The 19547-nt window shown below is 55.4% G+C and overlaps 6 protein-coding genes across 6 annotated transcripts; 3 read left to right on the forward strand and 3 right to left on the reverse strand.

Annotated features, from left to right (window-relative positions):
• Positions 1-4224: 4224 nt before the first annotated feature.
• Positions 4225-6147, forward strand: SPBR_04151 (uncharacterized protein; the record flags this gene model as incomplete). The annotated part of the gene is made up of 3 exons (XM_040762434.1): positions 4225-4311; positions 4570-5545; positions 5609-6147. The coding sequence occupies 3 exons, from the start codon at positions 4225-4227 to the stop codon at positions 6145-6147; spliced, it is 1602 nt and encodes a 533-aa protein (XP_040621441.1).
• Positions 6148-7044: 897 nt separating this feature from the next.
• Positions 7045-7296, reverse strand: SPBR_04520 (uncharacterized protein; the record flags this gene model as incomplete). Its single annotated transcript, XM_040762803.1, has 1 exon — positions 7045-7296. The coding sequence occupies one exon, from the start codon at positions 7294-7296 to the stop codon at positions 7045-7047; it is 252 nt and encodes an 83-aa protein (XP_040621442.1).
• A 2964-nt stretch (positions 7297-10260) lies between these two features.
• On the forward strand, positions 10261-11712 carry SPBR_04238 (uncharacterized protein; the record flags this gene model as incomplete). The annotated part of the gene is made up of 1 exon (XM_040762521.1): positions 10261-11712. One exon carries the CDS (start codon positions 10261-10263, stop codon positions 11710-11712), a length of 1452 nt encoding a protein of 483 aa, XP_040621443.1.
• Positions 11713-11876: 164 nt separating this feature from the next.
• Positions 11877-12854, reverse strand: SPBR_04354 (uncharacterized protein; the record flags this gene model as incomplete). The annotated part of the gene is made up of 1 exon (XM_040762637.1): positions 11877-12854. The coding sequence occupies one exon, from the start codon at positions 12852-12854 to the stop codon at positions 11877-11879; it is 978 nt and encodes a 325-aa protein (XP_040621444.1).
• A 1592-nt stretch (positions 12855-14446) lies between these two features.
• SPBR_04162 (uncharacterized protein) lies at positions 14447-16274 on the forward strand (the record flags this gene model as incomplete). Its single annotated transcript, XM_040762445.1, has 2 exons — positions 14447-15240; positions 15302-16274. 2 exons carry the CDS (start codon positions 14447-14449, stop codon positions 16272-16274), a joined length of 1767 nt encoding a protein of 588 aa, XP_040621445.1.
• Positions 16275-16476: 202 nt separating this feature from the next.
• Positions 16477-17611, reverse strand: SPBR_04309 (uncharacterized protein; the record flags this gene model as incomplete). The annotated part of the gene is made up of 2 exons (XM_040762592.1): positions 16477-17518; positions 17598-17611. 2 exons carry the CDS (start codon positions 17609-17611, stop codon positions 16477-16479), a joined length of 1056 nt encoding a protein of 351 aa, XP_040621446.1.
• Positions 17612-19547: the final 1936 nt, after the last annotated feature.

Raw genomic sequence — 19547 nt, forward strand, 5'->3', positions numbered from 1 at the left:
AACGGTAGTAAAGTCAAAATCTTGTATAGGCCTCCTATACCCAGAAACCAAGGGACGTCATCGTAGCAGCATAATCAGTTTCCTCCAAGAATGTTCGCCCGTTCAGGGTCCAATTTGTCGATCCTGTCAGATATGGAACCGAAAAGGAGCAATCATTCCGCGAATCGCGATTGTATTTGGTTTATAAGAAAACAATGCAAACTGCATGGCAAAGCGCTGTTCGTCATGCTCTGCATCGCAGCTCTCGTTGGCCAGTCTGCCTTTTCTCCACAAATGTGGCTGCAGAATATACTGGGCAAGGCGAAACATTGACGAACTGCCGTACGTTAGGCTCAGAAAGCGACAGGGGCTTTTATCCATTGCTGGGGGGAAACAGCACTGTTAACTTGCAGAGAACAACGACTCTGGTATTGCATGCAAAAGCACAACATACTTTGTGCAAACAGAAAGAAACACAAAGCCATGTATGCGTACATGGACTTCTGGCCTGTGGGCCTTGGTCGATCCACGGTGCTCTAGAATTGCCTCCAGCCGCAGGCACTCGCCACAGATACACTTGACGCTTCGTGCGAGTAGAGAAAATGATCGTCGCTGAGCGGCAGATTTTCCGTGGCAGAGGGTCTGTGCGTTTTCCCCTCGCTATTCTTTTTTTTTCCTCTGTTTTGTTCCTTCTGAAAACGTTGGCGGTCGATCAGTCGCTGAATATCCCTTTGGGGATCGACTCTGCTTTTACCTGCTTTTTGTCGCCTCTCTGCTTCATGTTTCTTGTTCAACCCCTCTTTCGTCACCAAACACAACACATACGAAGTAGATCGAATCTAGTACACCAAAGACTCCCCAGCATTTCCGACACCAACAGCCCCAGAGCCCGTATCGTTCTAGCTGTCTACAATGGTGTGTGTCTGACCTCCGTGTACGGAGTAGAGGATTGTCAATGTCAGGGTTCATCCTCCAAATTGCGTAACACGGCGGACAGAGCATTGGCATTGATACAAGACATGGTCATGTAGACAGAAAAAAATACTCCAAGGTGCGTTGTATCATGTATTTGCAAATTCAAAGCATAAATATGTCGTCGTTTGTCGCGTCTCCTGGACATGGGACGGCTTCTTACCGGAGACCGAGACAAAACACGGGAAAACGAGACAAAACAAGACCAAAGCGGTGCCAAAAAATAATAATAATAATAATAATAAAATAAAATAAAGCATCTCGATTTGGCATCCAAGTATCCTAGCTTTTTGTTCTAGTCCCATACAAGGGTGGTTACATCTTGTGAACACGTGCTTTTCACAAAGCCCTGCTGTCGCCTAGCATCCACCTCTGGAATGGTACTTGTCCTGAGTCGCCGCCATTAGTGCCGATCGTTCTTGTACTTGACATCTTTTCCCCTCAAACAAAGAAGGGCGGCCCCACATGATTCTTTTCCCACTCTCACTGCTGCAAGACACCCGACTGCACCAAGCTCGGATTTGTTTAGGAAGGGCGCCTGACGGTACTTTGTGTTCACTCTAGAGCTCAGCATAGAAGTTGTACCGCCTTCTGGTTCGTATTTTGTAGGTGTGCTTCTCCGCCCAATCTCTTCGCCTTTGTTCTCATCAACTCCGCCCATCCAAAAAGTACCCACATTGTTATGCATGAGAAACTGCGTATGCCATGAGGCACGACAATGAAACAGGACATTGTAGGCCACAAAAATGTTTTTTTATTAAAAAAAAAGGGACTCTTTTAAGGATCGCTTTTGCTTTTCGGCGGGTTTGCTTCAAGAAATGCGCCCAAATGCGCCCAAATGCGCCCACACACAGACAAGACCCTTGGTCCAATTGGCCTGGGGAGTGGCTACTGCCCACGACCAAAGCAAAAGGCAAAAACTGACGTGCTGAATCCATGCCCAGGACCACTGTCTCCTCGCCTACTAGGGCAGTAGGAGTATCGAGTGCGATCGGCTTGTTCTATATTTTGTTGCAGACTGGTAATATAGCATCCCCGATGATTACATGTTTTTCTACTTTGGCCCATCTAGCAAGTGCGTGTCGTTATCGCTCTGTCGCTCTACCCCCTCTCTCTTACTCGGACCGGACTTTCTTTTTCTGCTGCCCGCTGGGGCCAAGCCTACTCAGCGATGGAAATCGTCCCGCTATGTATGGACATAGTGGACTCCCCGTACGACGCATGCATTCTGTGCTTGGCCTCGGCCTCGGAATAGGAATGGCTTTTAGTGCCGATCGATGCGATTACGGACTGCGAGAGCAAGTACTTTTTCACGACGGCCCTCATCTCATCATCACGTTGAGCCAACCCATTATGGAAAGCAAAAGGCCGCTGGCAAGATGCTAGAAACGGAGCATGCCCGAAGAATGTCTGTAGTATGCGCCTGGATGGGCCACTGTAACTTTTCTCCTCCCGTATTCCATTCGTCCCGACTGCTCAGGGAAGCTGCGAAAGCTGAGTAACGATTTGCCTGACTTTTGCTACAGGTTTGCTTGTGATGGTCGGGAGCATGGCTTGTCTTTGTCGTTAGCCTAGGACGATGGGCTGACGCGTGGCTTTGCGCACAGTCGGTGTCTTGTCCCACCAAGTCCGTTTGTAAGTTGTCTCCTGGGATGAGTTATCATCGCCCCGTTGGTTGCTCGCTCTGCTTTAGTCTGGGCCGTTCACGACGCTGGTTGGTCCATCTGTGACGGAAAGACCATACAAGCAGAGTACAAGCAGTTCACAACTTGGCTGTCTAGCAAACTAGCCCAAGGCCTAGACGGTTCTGGACATCACCAAAAGAAAACCAAAAGAAAACCAGCCCATCTGCACCTCAACAAACAACGCTCTTGGCCTTTCTCTCGCCATATGCTCTTGTGAATTCATGCCTCGCTGCCGTCTCTTTCCGTCCTCAATTATTTCTCTGGTCATTATCTATGGACCACGCCATTGCCCACATATTTTCCGTCTTTTCTTCTTTCTTTTTTTTTCTTCTTTTGTTTTTGCAATCTTACTACGGTTCAACCGCTTTTAACCTCTTCATGCTGTAGAACGAAACCATACATTCTTCGATTCCCCACATCCAGTGGTGTGTCAAGAACGCAAAGAACGTCGTTAAGGACACACCCCTACCTCTCCACCTGTCTCTGTCTAGACGCCTGTATTGTTGTGTACCTACCCCGCGCTGCTTTCCTTTGCTCTTAACACCCCAAACGAAACGGCAGACAATCTGCTGCTCTTTTTACATCTCCCTTCTAGCTTCTAGTCTGAGTTTTCTTTCTTTTCACAGCCGCCCATTGCCTGCCACGCCCGCATCTCGTCAATTGAACCTGGTTTATTTCGCTTTCGAGTTCCCAGTCTCTGCCCACTTTGGCGTTCGGCAGAGTCCTCGAGCTGTGAGCATCCTGCGCAATTCTTCGCCTTTCTTCCAAACTGTTCCACAGACGGCTGGGCCGAGACGCGCGATCCCACCCACCACCCTGTCCCCATTCTTGTTAGGTCGGCCCCGTCCACAGGCATGTCGTCATTTTTCTCCCCAGCGGTCCCCAATTGATCCTATCCTTGCAGCTCCATTCTGTCGTCCCGAACTATATTTTTTTTCTCTTCTGTTTTCTTGGCTCCCTCCACTAACAGGCACTGGTGCACTCCCGTTCCACTAAGACCCAAATAAGAAAGAACAACACCTCCAATGCTTTCTTTATATAAAGAGTTTCTACGGCCGTGACTACCATTGACTTTTTTTTCTGCCCACCCCACCCTCTACCCTCATTCTGCATCGCGCCTTCCCTTTATCATTTGCACTTGCCGTACAAGGTTTCACATCTATATATTGTATGCTGTCCTAACTACCCCATCGATCGACGCCACAAGGAAGGTCCCAACGACGGTCGTTCCTTCTCTCTTTAATTACTACTAATACAGAGAGTCCCCGCGTCCATCATTCCTCTCCATCACATCGCCATTCGCTCTTTCCCTCTTGATAAACATTGCGAGTTTCACTTATCACGAGCTCCGAATGCTTCTTTTTTGTCCTTGCTCATAATTTTTAGTCCTCTAATATTCCCCGTCATTTCGTCCAAGCATTGCCTCTCCTCTCCGTTCTCTGCCCACGCCCGCCTCCCACCTCTCTACCTATTTCCGACCCCACATCTACCTCACACGGACTCACCGGAGCCCAGCGCCGCTCCGCGTCACATTGCATCACCACCGATCTCTCTCCCCCCCCCCCCTCTCCTTTCACACATCACCAAAATGGCACGAGGATCCACATCTCCTCCGCAGGGAACCTCACCGATGTCCAGCACGGGCAGTGTTCACACGCAGGAACCTCCCCGCAAGGTACGTCCACAGCACCCCCAATGTATCTAGTATCTAGCCTCGTTGCCATGTGCCTGGCCCACCATCCTCGCTATCAGCAGTATCTCTGCGGCCTATTCACAATGCATACAACATGGTGGTCCGTGGCGAACTGGTAGGGCGGCCATTGCCCACCAGTACTCGGAAGAGATAAGAGATGAGATTCGCCGGGTGCTCGAGCCCTTGAGATACATTAATTTGGAACCTGTAGCTAACCTTTTTTTTTCCCCTCTATTTTAGTCCGAGCGGTCCCACGAAGAAAACCAAGAGAGAGCGTTTATTGCGGCCTCTCGTCGCGCCGACCGCAGCATCGAGGCACGCGTCCAGTCGGCGCGGATGGCGTCCATCATCCACAAGAGACGGACCGGCCGCAGCTTTAAGATTTCCGAGGAGATTGTCTTGAAAGAAGACATGTACGAGGAAGAAGACGACGACCTTCCGCGCCTGCGAAACAACGCCACCCGCGGCTATGGCAGCGTTGACATCTCGAACATCCCGCCGGGGTCGACGGCCGAAGAGCAGCGCGCCCGGGCTCAGCGCGAGGCCGAAATCAACGACTTATTCGCGCGCCACTTCCCGAACGTGTCTCAGCAATACCAGCGGCCCCAGCAGCCTCCGCAGCCCCAGCAGCCCCAGCAGCAGCCACACGCCGCGACCGATCCCCACGCCGCAGAGATCCAGCAACAGCAGATGTACCAGATGCCACAGCAGTACCGCAACCAGCAACAGCAACAGCAACCGGCCGGCCAGTATTATCAGGGACAACCGCAGCCCTTTGCCTCCCAGCCGCACCAGCAACATTTCAGCGGCAACGAACCGTCTTACTTCCACCACCGCGACTCCGTCACATCCTTCGCGGGGAGCAACGATGGCAGCGGTATCTTCCCCATGGCGTCACCACATGCCATCCACGCAAGCATGGGGGGCGGCCACCCGTCTCGGTCCAACTCTGTGGCCGCTGGGTCGGAAATGATGCCCGTCCTTTCCAGCGCTAGCAGCAGCAACGATACCGGCTCGAACTCCGGATCGCAGCCATTGCCGGTCGACATGTCCACGCTTCCTGGCAGCTTTACCATCCCTACCACGGCGCACGACACGTTCCAGTCTTCCGTCGGAAACCGTTTCTCACAGGCGGCTCTGTCACCACCGCTGCCTGGACTCAAATACAACAGCACACCCACCGGAACGCCGTCTGTTTCAACGCCCGCGTCACAAGGTGAGCCACTACAGACAATGTCCCGCAAGCTCTCGCCCGCACCCGGCTCACACCTGCTTATAGATAGCTGCAGCTTGGCGGCAGTTGCCAACCACAGCCCCAAGCCCCACATCCGCCGCGAAAGCAGCGGCATTGTTCTGACAACGTACGGTCCCAATCGCACAGTTACTCCGGTCGCCGACCCCTCGAAGCCCATTGACACAGCTGCCTGGGCGGCAGCCGCAGGCACGGCCGCCCTGACATACCCCGTCTTGGACCCGAACGTGTCCCAACAATTCGTGCACGGCAGTGCTGTCTCCAACCCGACCATGCCTGAACACATGCTATGGTCGATGCTGTCTGAAGACGGCACATTTCCCATGCCTGCAGACCCGACTGCCGAGATGCCATTCCCGCTGGCCATGGCCATGGACGACACCGTGCATCAGTCGATGGACTTTACGAGCGTGCCGACGTCTACCTTTTCGTCATGTCATTCTGTCCACACTCTGGTCCCGGGCTTTTCTCCAGAGGCCATGCAGGAGCAGTTTGGCAGCCGGATCGGCACCCCGGACGGCGGCGCCGGTGACCCGTGGAACGAATGGGTTCATTACCAGGACTAAACACACTTTCTCCCACTCTTGTCTCTATTCATTGATCGACTTGTCTTTTTGTTTTCCGATTTTCTCAAACGATAACGATTCGCCCATCGGCCGATTCGCTGCATCACTTAATGTGCCCCACGAAAGTTTACATCAGAACGACCTTCTTGCACCATTCTCAGCATCCTCCGTCACCCTGTCACTGGCTTGGCACGTTAGATTCCCTCGACCTTTTATATCCAGCGACATATTGTTCCAAAAGACCTGTTTTCCAAAAAAAGTGTTCTACATGCTTCGTCCAGACGGGGCCGATATCCCAATTTGCAGGCAGTTAATTTTTCATTTTTGTTTTGGCTCACTCTCACTTTCTCAGCGTTTGCATGCAGGGCTCATCGATACTTTCCTTGTTGATATTCTCCTTTACTTCACGATGCACGGCTCTGCTTTTTTCTTCCTTCTTTTTGTCCCACCGAGGCATTCAATCCTTCCATCCTTTTCGGCGCGCATTTTTTGTCACTCATTTTTGTCTCTTCTGGCTTATGTCCTTGGAGTATTGGTCTGCTTTTGGATTTTTTTTTAGTAAAGCAAAACACACTGTTGTGGTCGCCACAGTGGGCGGCCGTTCCAATCGGGTAATATGGAGCCGTAACTCGTTGCTGCTCCTTGACGACCGTATATATAATAAATACAACCCTTTTATGTCAACGTCTCTCTTGTATTCTTAGACTTCTTTTCCTACTGTTAATTTCGTCTCACCTCCGGACTTTTTGGTGGTAGTGCTTTAATTCATATTTTAATCCCTACGATTATGGCTCCCGCAAAACCTCGTCAACAGGCCAAATAAACAATATACGACCTCGCACACGAAAGAAATGAAGAACAACAACGCGGCCGACAAGGGGCGGCACAGGTCATTATCTAGCACGTCAACACCCTGAGCGAGCTCGACCGGCGCGCAACGAGCGACTGGCGCGTCGCCTCCGACACGCCGGCCACTAACAGCATCAGGTCCGTGCCGCCGCGCCACTGGCCATCCTCCAACGCCTGGGCAAGCTCCGTCTCCCACATACCCCGTAGTGGGCCGTACGGAACCGCCGGCTCCACCCACTTCCACAGAGGCACGCGGCCGTCACTAAATATGTGTCCTAGAGCAGCGTACTCGCCGTACATAGGCACGGTATATAGTTGGACCACGCCGCCGTTGCCGCCGCCCGGGAGGCCGACCGCGCCGAGGTCGGTAAAGCCACCGTGAAGTCGAATACGAAGTCAGAGGCGAACCAGAAGGAGGAGCGATTTTGCTAGCGGGCCCCCGGCTGTGTAGCGTGACGGTAGTGGTTAGACGGGTTGCCTTTCCGGTCTTGGACGGTAAGGTGATGCAGGCCACGAAGATCTCATGACAGTGCTTATACGTTTTGAGGTCCTGGAGCCGTAGATCTTCCGCCGTTGTCGTCGTCGTCGTCGTCGTCGTCGTCGTCGTTGTGGCTGGCTGTCCCATAGGAGGCACGACCTACTGGGCATCCCAAGTGTGAGAATTTGTGTAAGTAGTTCTACTCCGGGACGCCACACGCAAGAGGAAAGCCTGCACTGCTGGGATAGGGTGTACAGATCGCTTAAGATACCAATTGGAACGGCGCTGGCGTTGAGCTATGCTCGTCTCCCGGTAAAACCATGTTTACGTCGTATAAAAAGAGTAATTAATTCGTTCAATTTTCGTTTATAATAAAGAAAGGCGAACGTAACTAGTGTGATGAAAGGAAAGAAGTAAGAAATGAACGGGCGAATGGTGTTATGACTGATTATCCAGGAGTGAGAGGCCATGTTACGTGTATTAGAACCATCTCTATTGTTTTCTTGTCACCCTGTCCTAATCGGCCGCTGGGAGAGGCTACCAAAATTGGGTCATGACAACTGTAGGTAATTACATAGTACTTCGAAGGGACACAAACGACACTGCGATGGCCGCCAAAAGCAGCGGCCCGCGCCAGACAAAGTGGCGGCGACAACAGTGCTTTCTCGCTTTAAGCTGCAAGGGAAAATACTCGGGATGTATGCTGACGAGAGGCACACTTTCGGAGTAATGGGACACGGATCGTTTGTGCTGCTTTTCTTCGTCTTTGCTGTCCATTTTCAAAACCAGATTCATTTTCAGTTCCTGCAATTTCTGTTGTCTATCTTGCTCTTTGTATTCGACAAAGGAGGTAATGTGTCCACGAACGACATTGGTGTTTTCATATTGTTCTGCTTTATATTTCTTCTGGACTCGACAGTTTCCCCTGCAAGTCCTCTTTTCTCTTTTGGAAAGAATAATTAGTACAATCTTTTTATTTCAGATTGCCTCATTATGTTCTCTTCACGTGTGCTCGTCGCTCAAAGTTATATCTAACCTTTTGAAACATTGCGCAGGCTCCATTGTGAGCTGACGGGCTGTCGCTCTCGTCCTACTGCTGATGTCGTGCCTCTGGGACAGGCAGTCTTTGTGGTGCATACGCGTTGCAAATCAGTGTCAGCAAGCAGCCAGCCGCTGTGGAGACGCGCGATAACAAGATCACAAGCGAGATCAGATGCACCGTCAGACCTGTGGAGCAATTACGGCGTGAGAATACCCTTTGTTTCATCAGAACGCAGTCATGGGGAATGCCACTGCTCCCATAGAACACAGAAGACGAAATACGGCGTTGCAAACACACGATCCGCAGTGAGACCTGTCAAGCGCACACCTTTTTGCTGCTGTCTTCAAACAAGCTCAGCCTCTGCTAGAATGGCTGGGCCTTGTCCACACATTTTGCGTTTCCCTGTCCTGCGTTTTGGCGCCAAGGGCCAATTGGCCCAAGCTGACGATGCTGACCGACCAGACCCTTGTCCCTGGCAAACAGTTTGAGCTGCAGAAGCACCACGACTTTTACAGACAGGACGCCTCATTGGCACCAGTTTGTGTCGTCCCGTCTTTCGCAAGTGTCTATGAAACGAAACAACTCGCTTGCGTCCCTTTGTGATCCTCTCGGCATAAGATACATGAGGATGCCGCAGAAGTTTGATTTCGAATCCTCACAATCACACCAGCGCGAATCCTCCCAGCCAGCTGAACGAAGCTTCCTATTGTAAATGTGGACCAGGCCTACATTGCCCTTTCTCCATTGTTCTCTACGAAATACGTTCCGTGTTTCTGCGATGATACTTATATACTGTCAAGCTTCGCGTTACGCTTCCTTTCAATTGTCGAAACGCGCCGCACGTCTGCTCCCATTGCAGTATGTGCTTTCTGCTGATGGAAGCAGACGAAACATGCAGACGAATGGTGTGCCAAACAGACCCTCCACCAAAAACTCAGCCGCACTGCGCGCCTCGAAGCCAACCTCGCCAACGCAGCAGCCTAGTCTCCCCATAGCGCCTTGTCTCCACATCAATGGTTCCCCTTCTCTTCCCACTCTCTTGAAGAACCCTTTTTGCTTTTGTTCTTAGCAATTCCTTCAGTTGACCGACCCCTGCTCGCCGTGTTGTCCTCGTACTTCGTTCCAACGCAAGCCGCAAGGCCGACGAGGCGTTTCTACGCATGGGCCGGGCATCCCTCTGTGCGCCATGCTGTATTGGGATTGAGCTGGGTTGAGTTGGGAAAGTTTTTAAGTTTCTTCGGACCCTGGTGCATGCACACTCCTCCTGATGGCTGACCGTCAGACAAGAGTGAGAAAGGAAATGGAACGGCAACTATGTTGGTAAAGAAAAGAGGCATGGCGCCACACTCCTTTTATTGCTCACCTCCCGTGATGATTTCTGTATTTTTGGCAATCTGGTTTCCCGTCGTTCTGGGGCTGCTTTCTTCTGTTGTTTCTGTTGTTTCTCTTTCTTTTGGTTTGTTTTCTTCCCACCTTTTGTCTCTCCGTCCTCGGCCATCGTCGTCCTGCTTGCCTGTGTACACTGACAGTTCACCGACAACCCGAGACAGCCACAAAGACAAGCCACGCACGCAAGCAAACACTCTTTTTTTTCTTTTTCGAGAACATGCACCGGTAACAATCGGCACTCCCCGTCTAGAGGAAGAAGAGGGAGCTTCCAGCTCCGATTTAGCAAACTCTGCGACAGCTCACGTCACAACCACGTACAATATATCTCCCTGACTCTCTTACGTCGCAGCCTAACATGACCTTCCACCGCGACCAGGAGCAGTTTGTGCGTGCCCGCTGGCGCCGCGGCATCCTCTTTCCCGCCTGGGCCGTCCAGGCGGCCCTGCTGCTCGGCGTGCTCGGCGTCTTCTCGTACCGCCTTGCCGACACGGCCGAACATTTTGCGGACAACCGCGCCGCCGGCAAAGTGCCCAGCGTCGAGCTCGCGTGGGAGGTCACAAATGTCAGCCTGGGCGTCGTGTCTCTGGTCTTGACCGTCATGGAGGCGGCGCGCTGGCTGGCGGAGACGCTGACGCCGTTCTTTTTGCTGGCCGCGCACATTGTCAAATTGACGGGCGCAGCGGCCATGCTCGCGCTCGACGTGGTCGTGTACATCCACCGGTCCGAGGGCCACTGGTCGGCGGTGGGGCTGGCGCTGGACGTGGTGCTGGTGGCGGCGATGCTGGTGCTGTTTGGCTATGCCGTTTTCACGTACCGGCGGCTGGTGCAGTCGTACGACGACTACTACCACGGGCCGTCGCACAATGCCAAAGGCTTTGAGTTCGGCAACGGGTACGACGAGATCGAGCTGGGCGGCGGGCCGGCGGACCGGACGAGCATGCGCGGCCTCGTGGGCCACAGCGCCGCCATGGGTAGTACGGGTGCGGGGCCGTACAACGACAGGCCGATCGAGTACGACCCGCGTGGTGCGGGCGCGGGCGCGGCTGCTGCAGCGACCGCCGGCGGCGAGACGGGCCGTCGCAGCCGGTCCCACTCGGCTGCCTCGTCGCTGCGCGGCTCTCCGTCGGGCGGACGACCGTCTGGTGTTCTCGCCGACGATGGCCGCCGCGCCAGCTACAACCACGAACGCGACACGCAGTTTGACAGCTACGTCATGAACCGCACCAGCGCCGCGCTCAGCAAGGACGATGTCGACCGGGCCATCAGCACGGAGCTCTGGGGCACGGCGCGGCCGCCGTCCGGATCCATTGCTGTGGACACCGGCCGTACGGGTGTGGCTGGGGCCGTGGAACGCTCCAACAGCGTCGTGGCCACGGGTGTCGTGGCAAGGCCGGCGGCGAGGGTGCAGCGCGACGTGATCGACCGAGCCGTCAGCTGGAACGTGGAGCACGAGCTGGCGTCGGTGCCCGGGAGTCTGCACGAGGATTATGACGGGACGAGCACGCTGCGGACGGTGGGATCGGTAGCGACCATTGCGGAGGAATACGAGGGCGGCCAGGCAGCGCAGGCACCAGCACCGACACGGACACGGGCACCAAATACCGCCGGTCATGCATACGGCGAGCGCGCACAAGACGAGGACGAGGTGGACGCGGACGCTCTGGCACACGGGCGGTACCGCACAAAGGGCGCCAACGAAGACCGGGCGCTGCTGATGGGCCACAGCAGGCACGGCAGCCTGGAAGACGACGACGCAGAGGACGACGAGCGCGGGCCGATCCCAGACACGGCGGCGCACGGCCGTTAAGTGGACGATGGGCGACGTACGACGTACGGATGCATTTGTTTCAAGGCGTATGGCGTGTCGATAGTATTGCTAGTGATGAGTACGCGTGACCAACATGAATTTACTCTGTTATGAGTTGCAATTGCAGAAATGTGATCCATCTAGTTACGCCGCTCTCCCTCCCTCTACTTCGCCTTCCACCGCAGCCGGCTCGCCCACGCCGCATACCGCTGCATCTCCGGCTCCGCCAGCAGCCGCTCGACCGTGTAGTAGTGCCGCGCCAGGTCCTCGTGGTCCGCAAAACGGTGCACCTGCCGGTGGCACGCGCCACACAGCCAGGCCACGTTCTGCAGCTCGTCGGCGCGGTGCCACCCTCTCTTGAGGACTTTGGCGTGCACGAAGCGCGGGATCAGGTGGTGGTAGCTCAGGTTGATCCAGTCGCGGCCGCAAATCTCGCACCCCGCGGCCTGGTCGCGTGTCGAGCGCGGCGGCGGTGGTGCCGCGGTGACGGCCACCAGGTACGACGAGAGCGCCGGGGCCAGGACGTTGGCTGCCGTGCCGACGCCGTAGGCGTCCAATGAGTCGGCCACGGGCGACGGGTCCAGTGTCGGCAGCAGCTCGGTGGTGCGGGACGGGCTCAGCGCGCCCGGAATGGGCACACCGGCCGACGTGCTGCCGTCCTCGGCTACGCCGTACTTGTCACGCAGGGCCGCGTCGGCGGTCCAGACGTGGTGGGCCAGCGTGCGCAGCTCGGCCGGCAGCAGGTCAAACGTCTCACGGGCGACGTAGTCGACAAACTCGGCCAGGTCGTCGGCGGGATTGGCGGAGTTGTCCGTATTGCTGTTGCTGCTGTCGTGCAGAGGAATGAGCGTCTGTGGCTTCGGTAGTGTTTCTGCTGCTGTGCTCTTGTCTGGTGACGCAATGACTTCCCAGTCATCTTCGGCGTCTAATGCGGCATCGCGTTCTGCTTCGGCAAGGGTCCCCATCCCGGCCTTGGCCTCGGCTTTCTTGGCCTTGCGCCTCCGCTGCTTCCTCTTGGGCCGGGCCTCAGGCACTGCTAGCTTGTTGATGAGGACTGCCGCCAGAGCTTCACGATAGATGACATAGTTGGTGTCTGCAATGGCGACGTCGACGACGGCGTCCGCTGCTGTATCTCGTTCCATTGTGTCGTATTCTGTTGCTGGTATCGATGGTAATGTTGGTCAGAAATGACTAGAAAGGACACCCCCGCATCCCCTTGCCACGACCGCGTCGTCACGTTTTATACGACTCTGATAATCATTGTTGACTTTGTTGTTGTTCCATCTCGAGAAGTCGCTTTGCTGTAGGGCTCCACCGGGGACACGTGCCCCGCAGCCTAATGGCAGTGGCTGTCCCAGAGTGCCGTTTCGAGCTAAACGTCAGCGCCTCACCGTAGGTTGACTCACGCGGAGATGGACGACTGTGGCCGCCACCAAGACAGCTAGAATGTTCGCCGTAACGCCGTCGAGTCGCTGTCGTTTTTGAGCATGGCACCTCTCTAGAGGTACCAGCATCCGTGCAAAAACGCCTGCTGCCAAGACAGGCGGTCTGTGGTGACTCCAACGGACGCAGCAGACAAACAGTCCGCTGTACTCCCCGGCATGCGGCTCAACAGGAGTCGAGAGCTCCCAGGAACAGATCATACGGGATTTCGAAACTTGGAAAGTTCTCTTGCTCCACGTATGTGTGTTTTCGCCCAGTGTCCCACGAAGATCCTTGACCGAATCCTCTCGAAACCCTCGGAAACTCTCAAGGGATCAAGTCATACGGAACTCGTGCCACGGCTGCAATACTAGGCACACGGCCGCTCCGGCTCGCTTTGTTGCACCATCTGCAAAGGCAAAATTAAGGAGATTTTGCATCGCGTGGATGTTTCCCAATAAAGTAGCGAAAAAGCCATCGTGGGTCGTTCACCATGGCGGATGCGAAAATAGACGCCACTCCAGCGTCCTAAAACGACTTAGATCCCGCATGATTCGCGGAAGCAGCCGTCAGTACGGAGGCGTACTACAAAACGCTGGCCAGCTTGAAAATAAAACGAGATTGCTCCCAAGGCGTGCCATGCCCATTGCATGTGCCTTCATGCACCCCAAATGCAAAAAGGCACTCGGCAGAGCACAATGTAAGTACGTCGTACGTGCGCGAGGCAGGTCGCCTGCGCACAGCCTGCTGACCATCTCCCTTTGAGAAGCCAAGCTGATCATCCTTTTCGTCTGTCCTCCCACATTTCCCTTCGTGTTCGCTCCTCCTCGTCTGATATTCCCCATCTTGTCGGTGTTGTCGTCTTCGAAACTCTCTTCGTCATGTTTAGTAATATATTTATTTACTTTTTTTGTGTGAGCACTTTTATATTTTCCGCCAAGCAACTCATGCTCGTTCTTTTCCTGCTTCGCTTGGCGGAGTCCAGCGCCCAGCCAATCCGTTGGCTCCGCCACCCTCATTCTCACTGCCGAAACGTGACCAAATGATCGGCGACTGTGTCCAAAAATACAGGAAACGAAGCGAGACAACACAAGATCAAGACCAAGAAAAGAGGGTACAGCCAAGAGGTCAACTATTAAAGGTGTCGTGGCTGCCTCATAATTGACGAGGCTGGCTCCTTCCCTTTGCGTCGCGTTCGTCGGTTGTCGCCAGCCCTTGGAGAACCACGAGCGCACCTTCCCATTTTGACCGTCGTTGAGGGCGACTTCCGTTTGTGGTCTTCATCTTTACTCTACATAAACATCGTGTGAACATGGCAGCTTTTTCCGCCTCATTTCGTCGCCGGCAAGCGCCAGCATCCACCACCGCGGCGACGGCCACAGCCAATGGAGACATCCGACCCCGGCTCGGCCAGTCCATCTTGCACTCTCATTCGCCGTCTCAACGCCACCCTCGCCGCGACCGCCTGCCATCTCTTCAGACATCCACACTGCCTACACCAATACCACAGCCGTCCTCGCAGCCCTCGCAGCCCTCGCAGCCCTCGCAGCCGTCTTCTTCGTCCACCTCGTCCACCTCCTTCTTCGGCTCCCAGCTCGGTGGCCAGTCCGTCATCAACTACTCCTACACCGACTTGCCGTGGAAACTGCTGGCCTATGACGTCTATCACTTCTTCCGCCTCGCCTGGGCCCTGCCCTACATTGTCTGGCCCCTCTGGCCGGCCGACTCCGGCCCTCTCGCGGAACTCAGTCCTACCCTCGCCAACATCTGCTGCATCTCCGTGCATGCCGTGCTGGCTGTGCTGCAGCTCGTGTTCTTGGTCGGCCTGGTCCCTGCGGCGTGTCTGCTGCCCGTGTGGGTCGCCACCGGGCTTGTGCTCGCCTGTCTGGGCGTGAACCACGTGCTGTGCACCGTGCTGCTCAACGGCATCGGCGGTGCCATCGAATACCACTCGCGGCCCGCGTGTGCGCCCGCCTTGCCTCAACACGCCCACGAGCAGTGGGTCTTTCTCAACGGTGTGGCCGTCGGCCAGCACTGGATGCAGAGCAACCTGGACCGGCTGGCGTTGACGTTCAAGCGGCCAGTCCTCGGCATTCACAACAAGACGTATGTACTGCAAACTCCTCTGGAACGCTTTCATGCGACTGCGACGTCCTAACACTGTCAGCTCCGGCATCCTGTTTGATGTCATTGAGTGCCTCGTCCAGCGCAACTACACATACGCGACGCGCGACGTCCGCGTCTGCTACGGCATCTTGAAGGAAACGCTATACCGCCCCGACATTACCAAGGTCGTCTTTCTTCTGCACTCCCAGGGCGGCATCGAGGGCGGCCTCGTGCTTGACTGGCTGCTGCAAGAGCTGCCCCAAGACATGCTGGCCAAGCTCGAGGTCTACACCTTTGGCAACGCCGCCAACCACTTCAACAACCCGCACCGCACCGTGGATGCCCAGAACCGGGAGTTCGCCGCCTTTGGGTCGATGTACGCCGAGCCGGAGACGGCCGAGGCGACCCCGACATCCGCCACCCCCGCCGCCCCCATCGCCAAGACCACGCACCGCACGCCCCTCCTCGTCGCCGAGTCCTCTGCCGTCCGTCCCGCCGCCCTCACCGGCCAGGCCATCGGCCACATCGAGCACTACGCACACACGACCGACTTTGTCGCCCTCTGGGGCGTCCTCCACTTTGTCAGCTCCGTCCCCAAGACGCGGTCCATGCCCCGCTTCCTCGGCCGCGTCTTCGCCCGCGCCTCCCCCCGCGGCGGCCACCAGTTCTGCCAGCACTACCTGGACAGCATGTTCCCGCTCGCCCGCGACCCCGCCACCAACGCCATTGTCGGGTGCGCCGAGACGGGCAACGCGTTTATGGAGAGCGAGGTCGAGGTGGCCCGCGCCGGCGACGAGAGCGCCGTCGTGCACGAGGCGTTTGAGCGGAGCTGGCGGGCGGCCACCAACGGCGCGGGTGCTGCAGCGGCACCGTCTCTCGTGGCGATCCACGCCAGCAGTCCCATCCTGGCACGCCAGGCGTCGCAGCCGCGCCCCGTCAAGGTCAAGGACGTCAGCCGGCTGTGGCAGTACCGCAACGGACGCAGCCCGGACGACGGAATCACGCGTGGACTAAGTCGATTTTCGACCCTGTAGCAGCCCTGTAGCGGCTGCTTCAACCCTTAGTTTTGGATACCCTTTGCCTTGTTTTTTTCGTGTTTTTGTATGTGTCTCTGTGAAGTTGTGGGGGGGGGCTTGAATTTTGGATGTCAAAACTAGCCAATGGATATCAATTTGCAGATAACAGTGCACTGGTTGTTATGTTTTTGTCTTTTCCTTGTCTCCTCCATTGCCTTGCCTAGCCCTTGAACGGCACCGTCCGCCGGAACGTCCAGATACCTTGCTCTGTCGACACCTTGTCGTATCCCAGCACGCCTTCGATAAATGCCAGCACGATCGCCGGATTGAACTGGAAAATATTGTTTGCCTCCGACGTCAGCGTCACCTGGTCGTGCATTGGGCTCGTACCCCAGCACGACTGGTTGAACTCCACCGCCACCGCCGGCGGCTGGCGCGAGTCATGGTGGTTGATCCGGCACCATCGCTTCATATACTCGCCAAGCAGTTTCAGCGAGGGACTGTGGCTGCCCTGGACGACAATCTTCTTCTTGCCGTAGTCGGCCACGATGATGTGGTACGGCGGCCGCAAAAACAGCTCATCGGGCCGGGGCAGCGACTCCAGCGAAGGCAAGTACTCGAGCTTGGGAATCGCCACCTCGGCGCCTGTGGCCGTTTCCACCACGCCCGCCTTGCCCGTCGCCGCGTCCATTGCGACATCCGCCCAGTCGTCGCCGCTGCCACCTGCGGCCGCAGCAGAACGGACCGCCAAGCTCGGTCCGGCCGGCTCCTTCTCCTTAAAACAGGCCAGCAGGCCGCCGCGGTACACCGCCGCAAACTCCCCAGGCACCGTCACGGGCCGGTTGTGCGGGAGGTACAGCAAGAACGACGACCGGTCGTCGGACCATGCCGTGCCGAGCTCCTTCACGACAGGCAGCGACGCATCCGAGCCCGTCACCGTCACAAACAGCCGCAGACCAATCGGCGGCTGCAACCGGTCCATCAGCGTCTCTGCCCACTCTTGCTGCGCCGTGTCCGCATCGTCCACGCCCTCCAGCAGCTCCGCAAACACCTTGCACCACAGCTCGACGCAGCCCGCCACAGCTGTCGCCAGCGACTGCTTGTCTGGGTAGACCTTGTCCAGGTCGCCCAGCAGCTGTATCCACTCCGGGTTAATCGTGACAGCGCAGCCCAGGACCTTGTGGAGGTTCGCGCGGGCGACTTGGACGGGCGCCGTCTCCTTGTCCCAAACGTCGCGGATGGCGATCTGGAGCTTCAGGGGGCTGGCAGACGGGGAGGAGGGTAAGTCAACATTGGCCATGCCGGTCATTTGCGAAACGTTCACTTTGTCTGCTAACTTACATTTTGCCTGCCATTGTGACTGGTGTTGAACGGATGCCGTGGTACAATTTGCCGTTGCGGAAAAAAGAGAAGCTGAAATGGCGGTGCAGCAATGGAAAATGGTTCGGCCAAATAGACGATCTCCCACGTTCAGCCTTTGTGGTGTAAGAGTAATCTGTTAACGGGGCAGCACAGCGTACGTTTCGATGACCAACTCACAGGGTCGGACAACTCTCGACAACAACGAAGCGTACAAAAATATATAAAAAAATAAAATAAAATAAAAAGGCTCGACAAAGCGCCTCCAGTGAAATATCATCAACGGACAATCAACAAATCTGTTCAAGATTCACAAGTCTGGCAATGTATGGCGGTTCTTGCGATGACCCCTTTCCCAAGCCCTTCCCCCCACGTTTACCCTGCAGTCAACCTTCTGCTGTCGTAAAAAGCAAGCAGAGTCCTTTTTTCAGCCGCGAGCTAACGTATCTTAGAGGGTGCAATGCCACTACCCCGAGTATGGAGCAATTACGCGAGAGGCTGCGCCAGCTCTGTTTCTCCACATTGTCGACGACTGCGATAAATCGACCCAGAATTGAAAAATAAGGCCCCTGAAAACGAGACAAGGCGTTTTCGCAGCTTCTAGTGGAACGTTCCGTTGGGAGACTGACAACGTTCACTTCACAGCGTCGAACGATCTAATCTAGTCGTTTTGGTATGGAGACTATCTGCACAAAATGCACAACTCTGCTCGCAAGGCAGCCAGCGAGGCGGTCCAATGTCAAGGCAGAACAGCGAATCTCTTGAAGGTGGAGGCAAGCGGGGAGCAGTTGTTGCTAGCCAAGCAAAGCCTACCAAGAAAAGAACAGCGATCTGAACTGTTTGCAGCAGCACCATTCTGCTCCACTATCATCTGAACTCTTCTGTGTTCAGCCTTGGGACAAGGGACGCAACGGCCCAGACCGTGACCCACAAACTTTGTGCCTGTGACATCAGCACCTGGATGGCGGGCAGCAGCATCAACACCTCGTTTGCTTCTATCTACGCCATACAACATACAGTTCGTCTCCATTGTCGAAATTGTCGAAACTGTCGAAACTGTCGAAACTGTCGAAAGGCCAAACTGCGCCTTGTTCGGCAGGGTGGAACATTGGCCAAGGAACGCCGGCAGGCAACAGATTCAGCTCTTTTCCACCAACTTAGGACGCCAAGTCCCGTCCCAACCTTTGCGAAGACCTTCCAAATGCTAGGCCAACTTGATGGGGTCGTTTCTTGTGGCACTAAATCGTTGACGTTCTCTGCCTGGCCACAGCTTTCTCTCCGCTCTTGACTGACGCATCTTCAGGGGTAAGGAGGCGTCAGTTGGTTGGGAAAAGTGCGGAACGATTTCCAGCGATTGTCCTGCAGCTTGTGGGTGGCCTGGGCCTTTTCAGTGGTCGACAGCAGTGTCCAATGATGTTACACGCCACAACTAGAGTCAATTTCTAAATTCTTTCACCACCTCTCAAACGAGGTTGAACCGATCAAGCTTGAAATCCTCCCATGGGTCGGCTGCAATTTCCCTTAGTCTCCGTCAATTCTTTTCACTCTCAGCTACAGGCGCGTTTCATGGGTCGAACAGACCTTGGCCGTTCGTTTTATCATACAAGAGTGGCTTGCCACGATAAATGCCAAGATAATCTAGCAGGGAGGATGAAGCTCCAGGTACGGCGTAGCTTGCGGAGCACACGGAGGGGCACAGCAACTGGTCTGACCGTGGAGGGCAGAATACTAGTACTAAAGCAATCAGAAGTATGTCGTAGACTGCAAGAAAAAGGGGATAAAATGCCGGGTCCAGCCAAAGGAAAGGCACCAGTGCGACCCTCTTCCCAAAACGGACACAATGCAAGGCACGAGAAGCCTCGTTATGAACTCATGACCTCAGGCGACGAGCCGGACAGGGGAATCTAGTATATAAGTCGGAGCTTGTCTCTC

This window comes from Sporothrix brasiliensis (genome assembly GCF_000820605.1).
Source record: "Sporothrix brasiliensis 5110 chromosome Unknown Cont16, whole genome shotgun sequence".
NCBI classification, from domain to species: Eukaryota; Fungi; Ascomycota; class Sordariomycetes; order Ophiostomatales; family Ophiostomataceae; genus Sporothrix; species Sporothrix brasiliensis.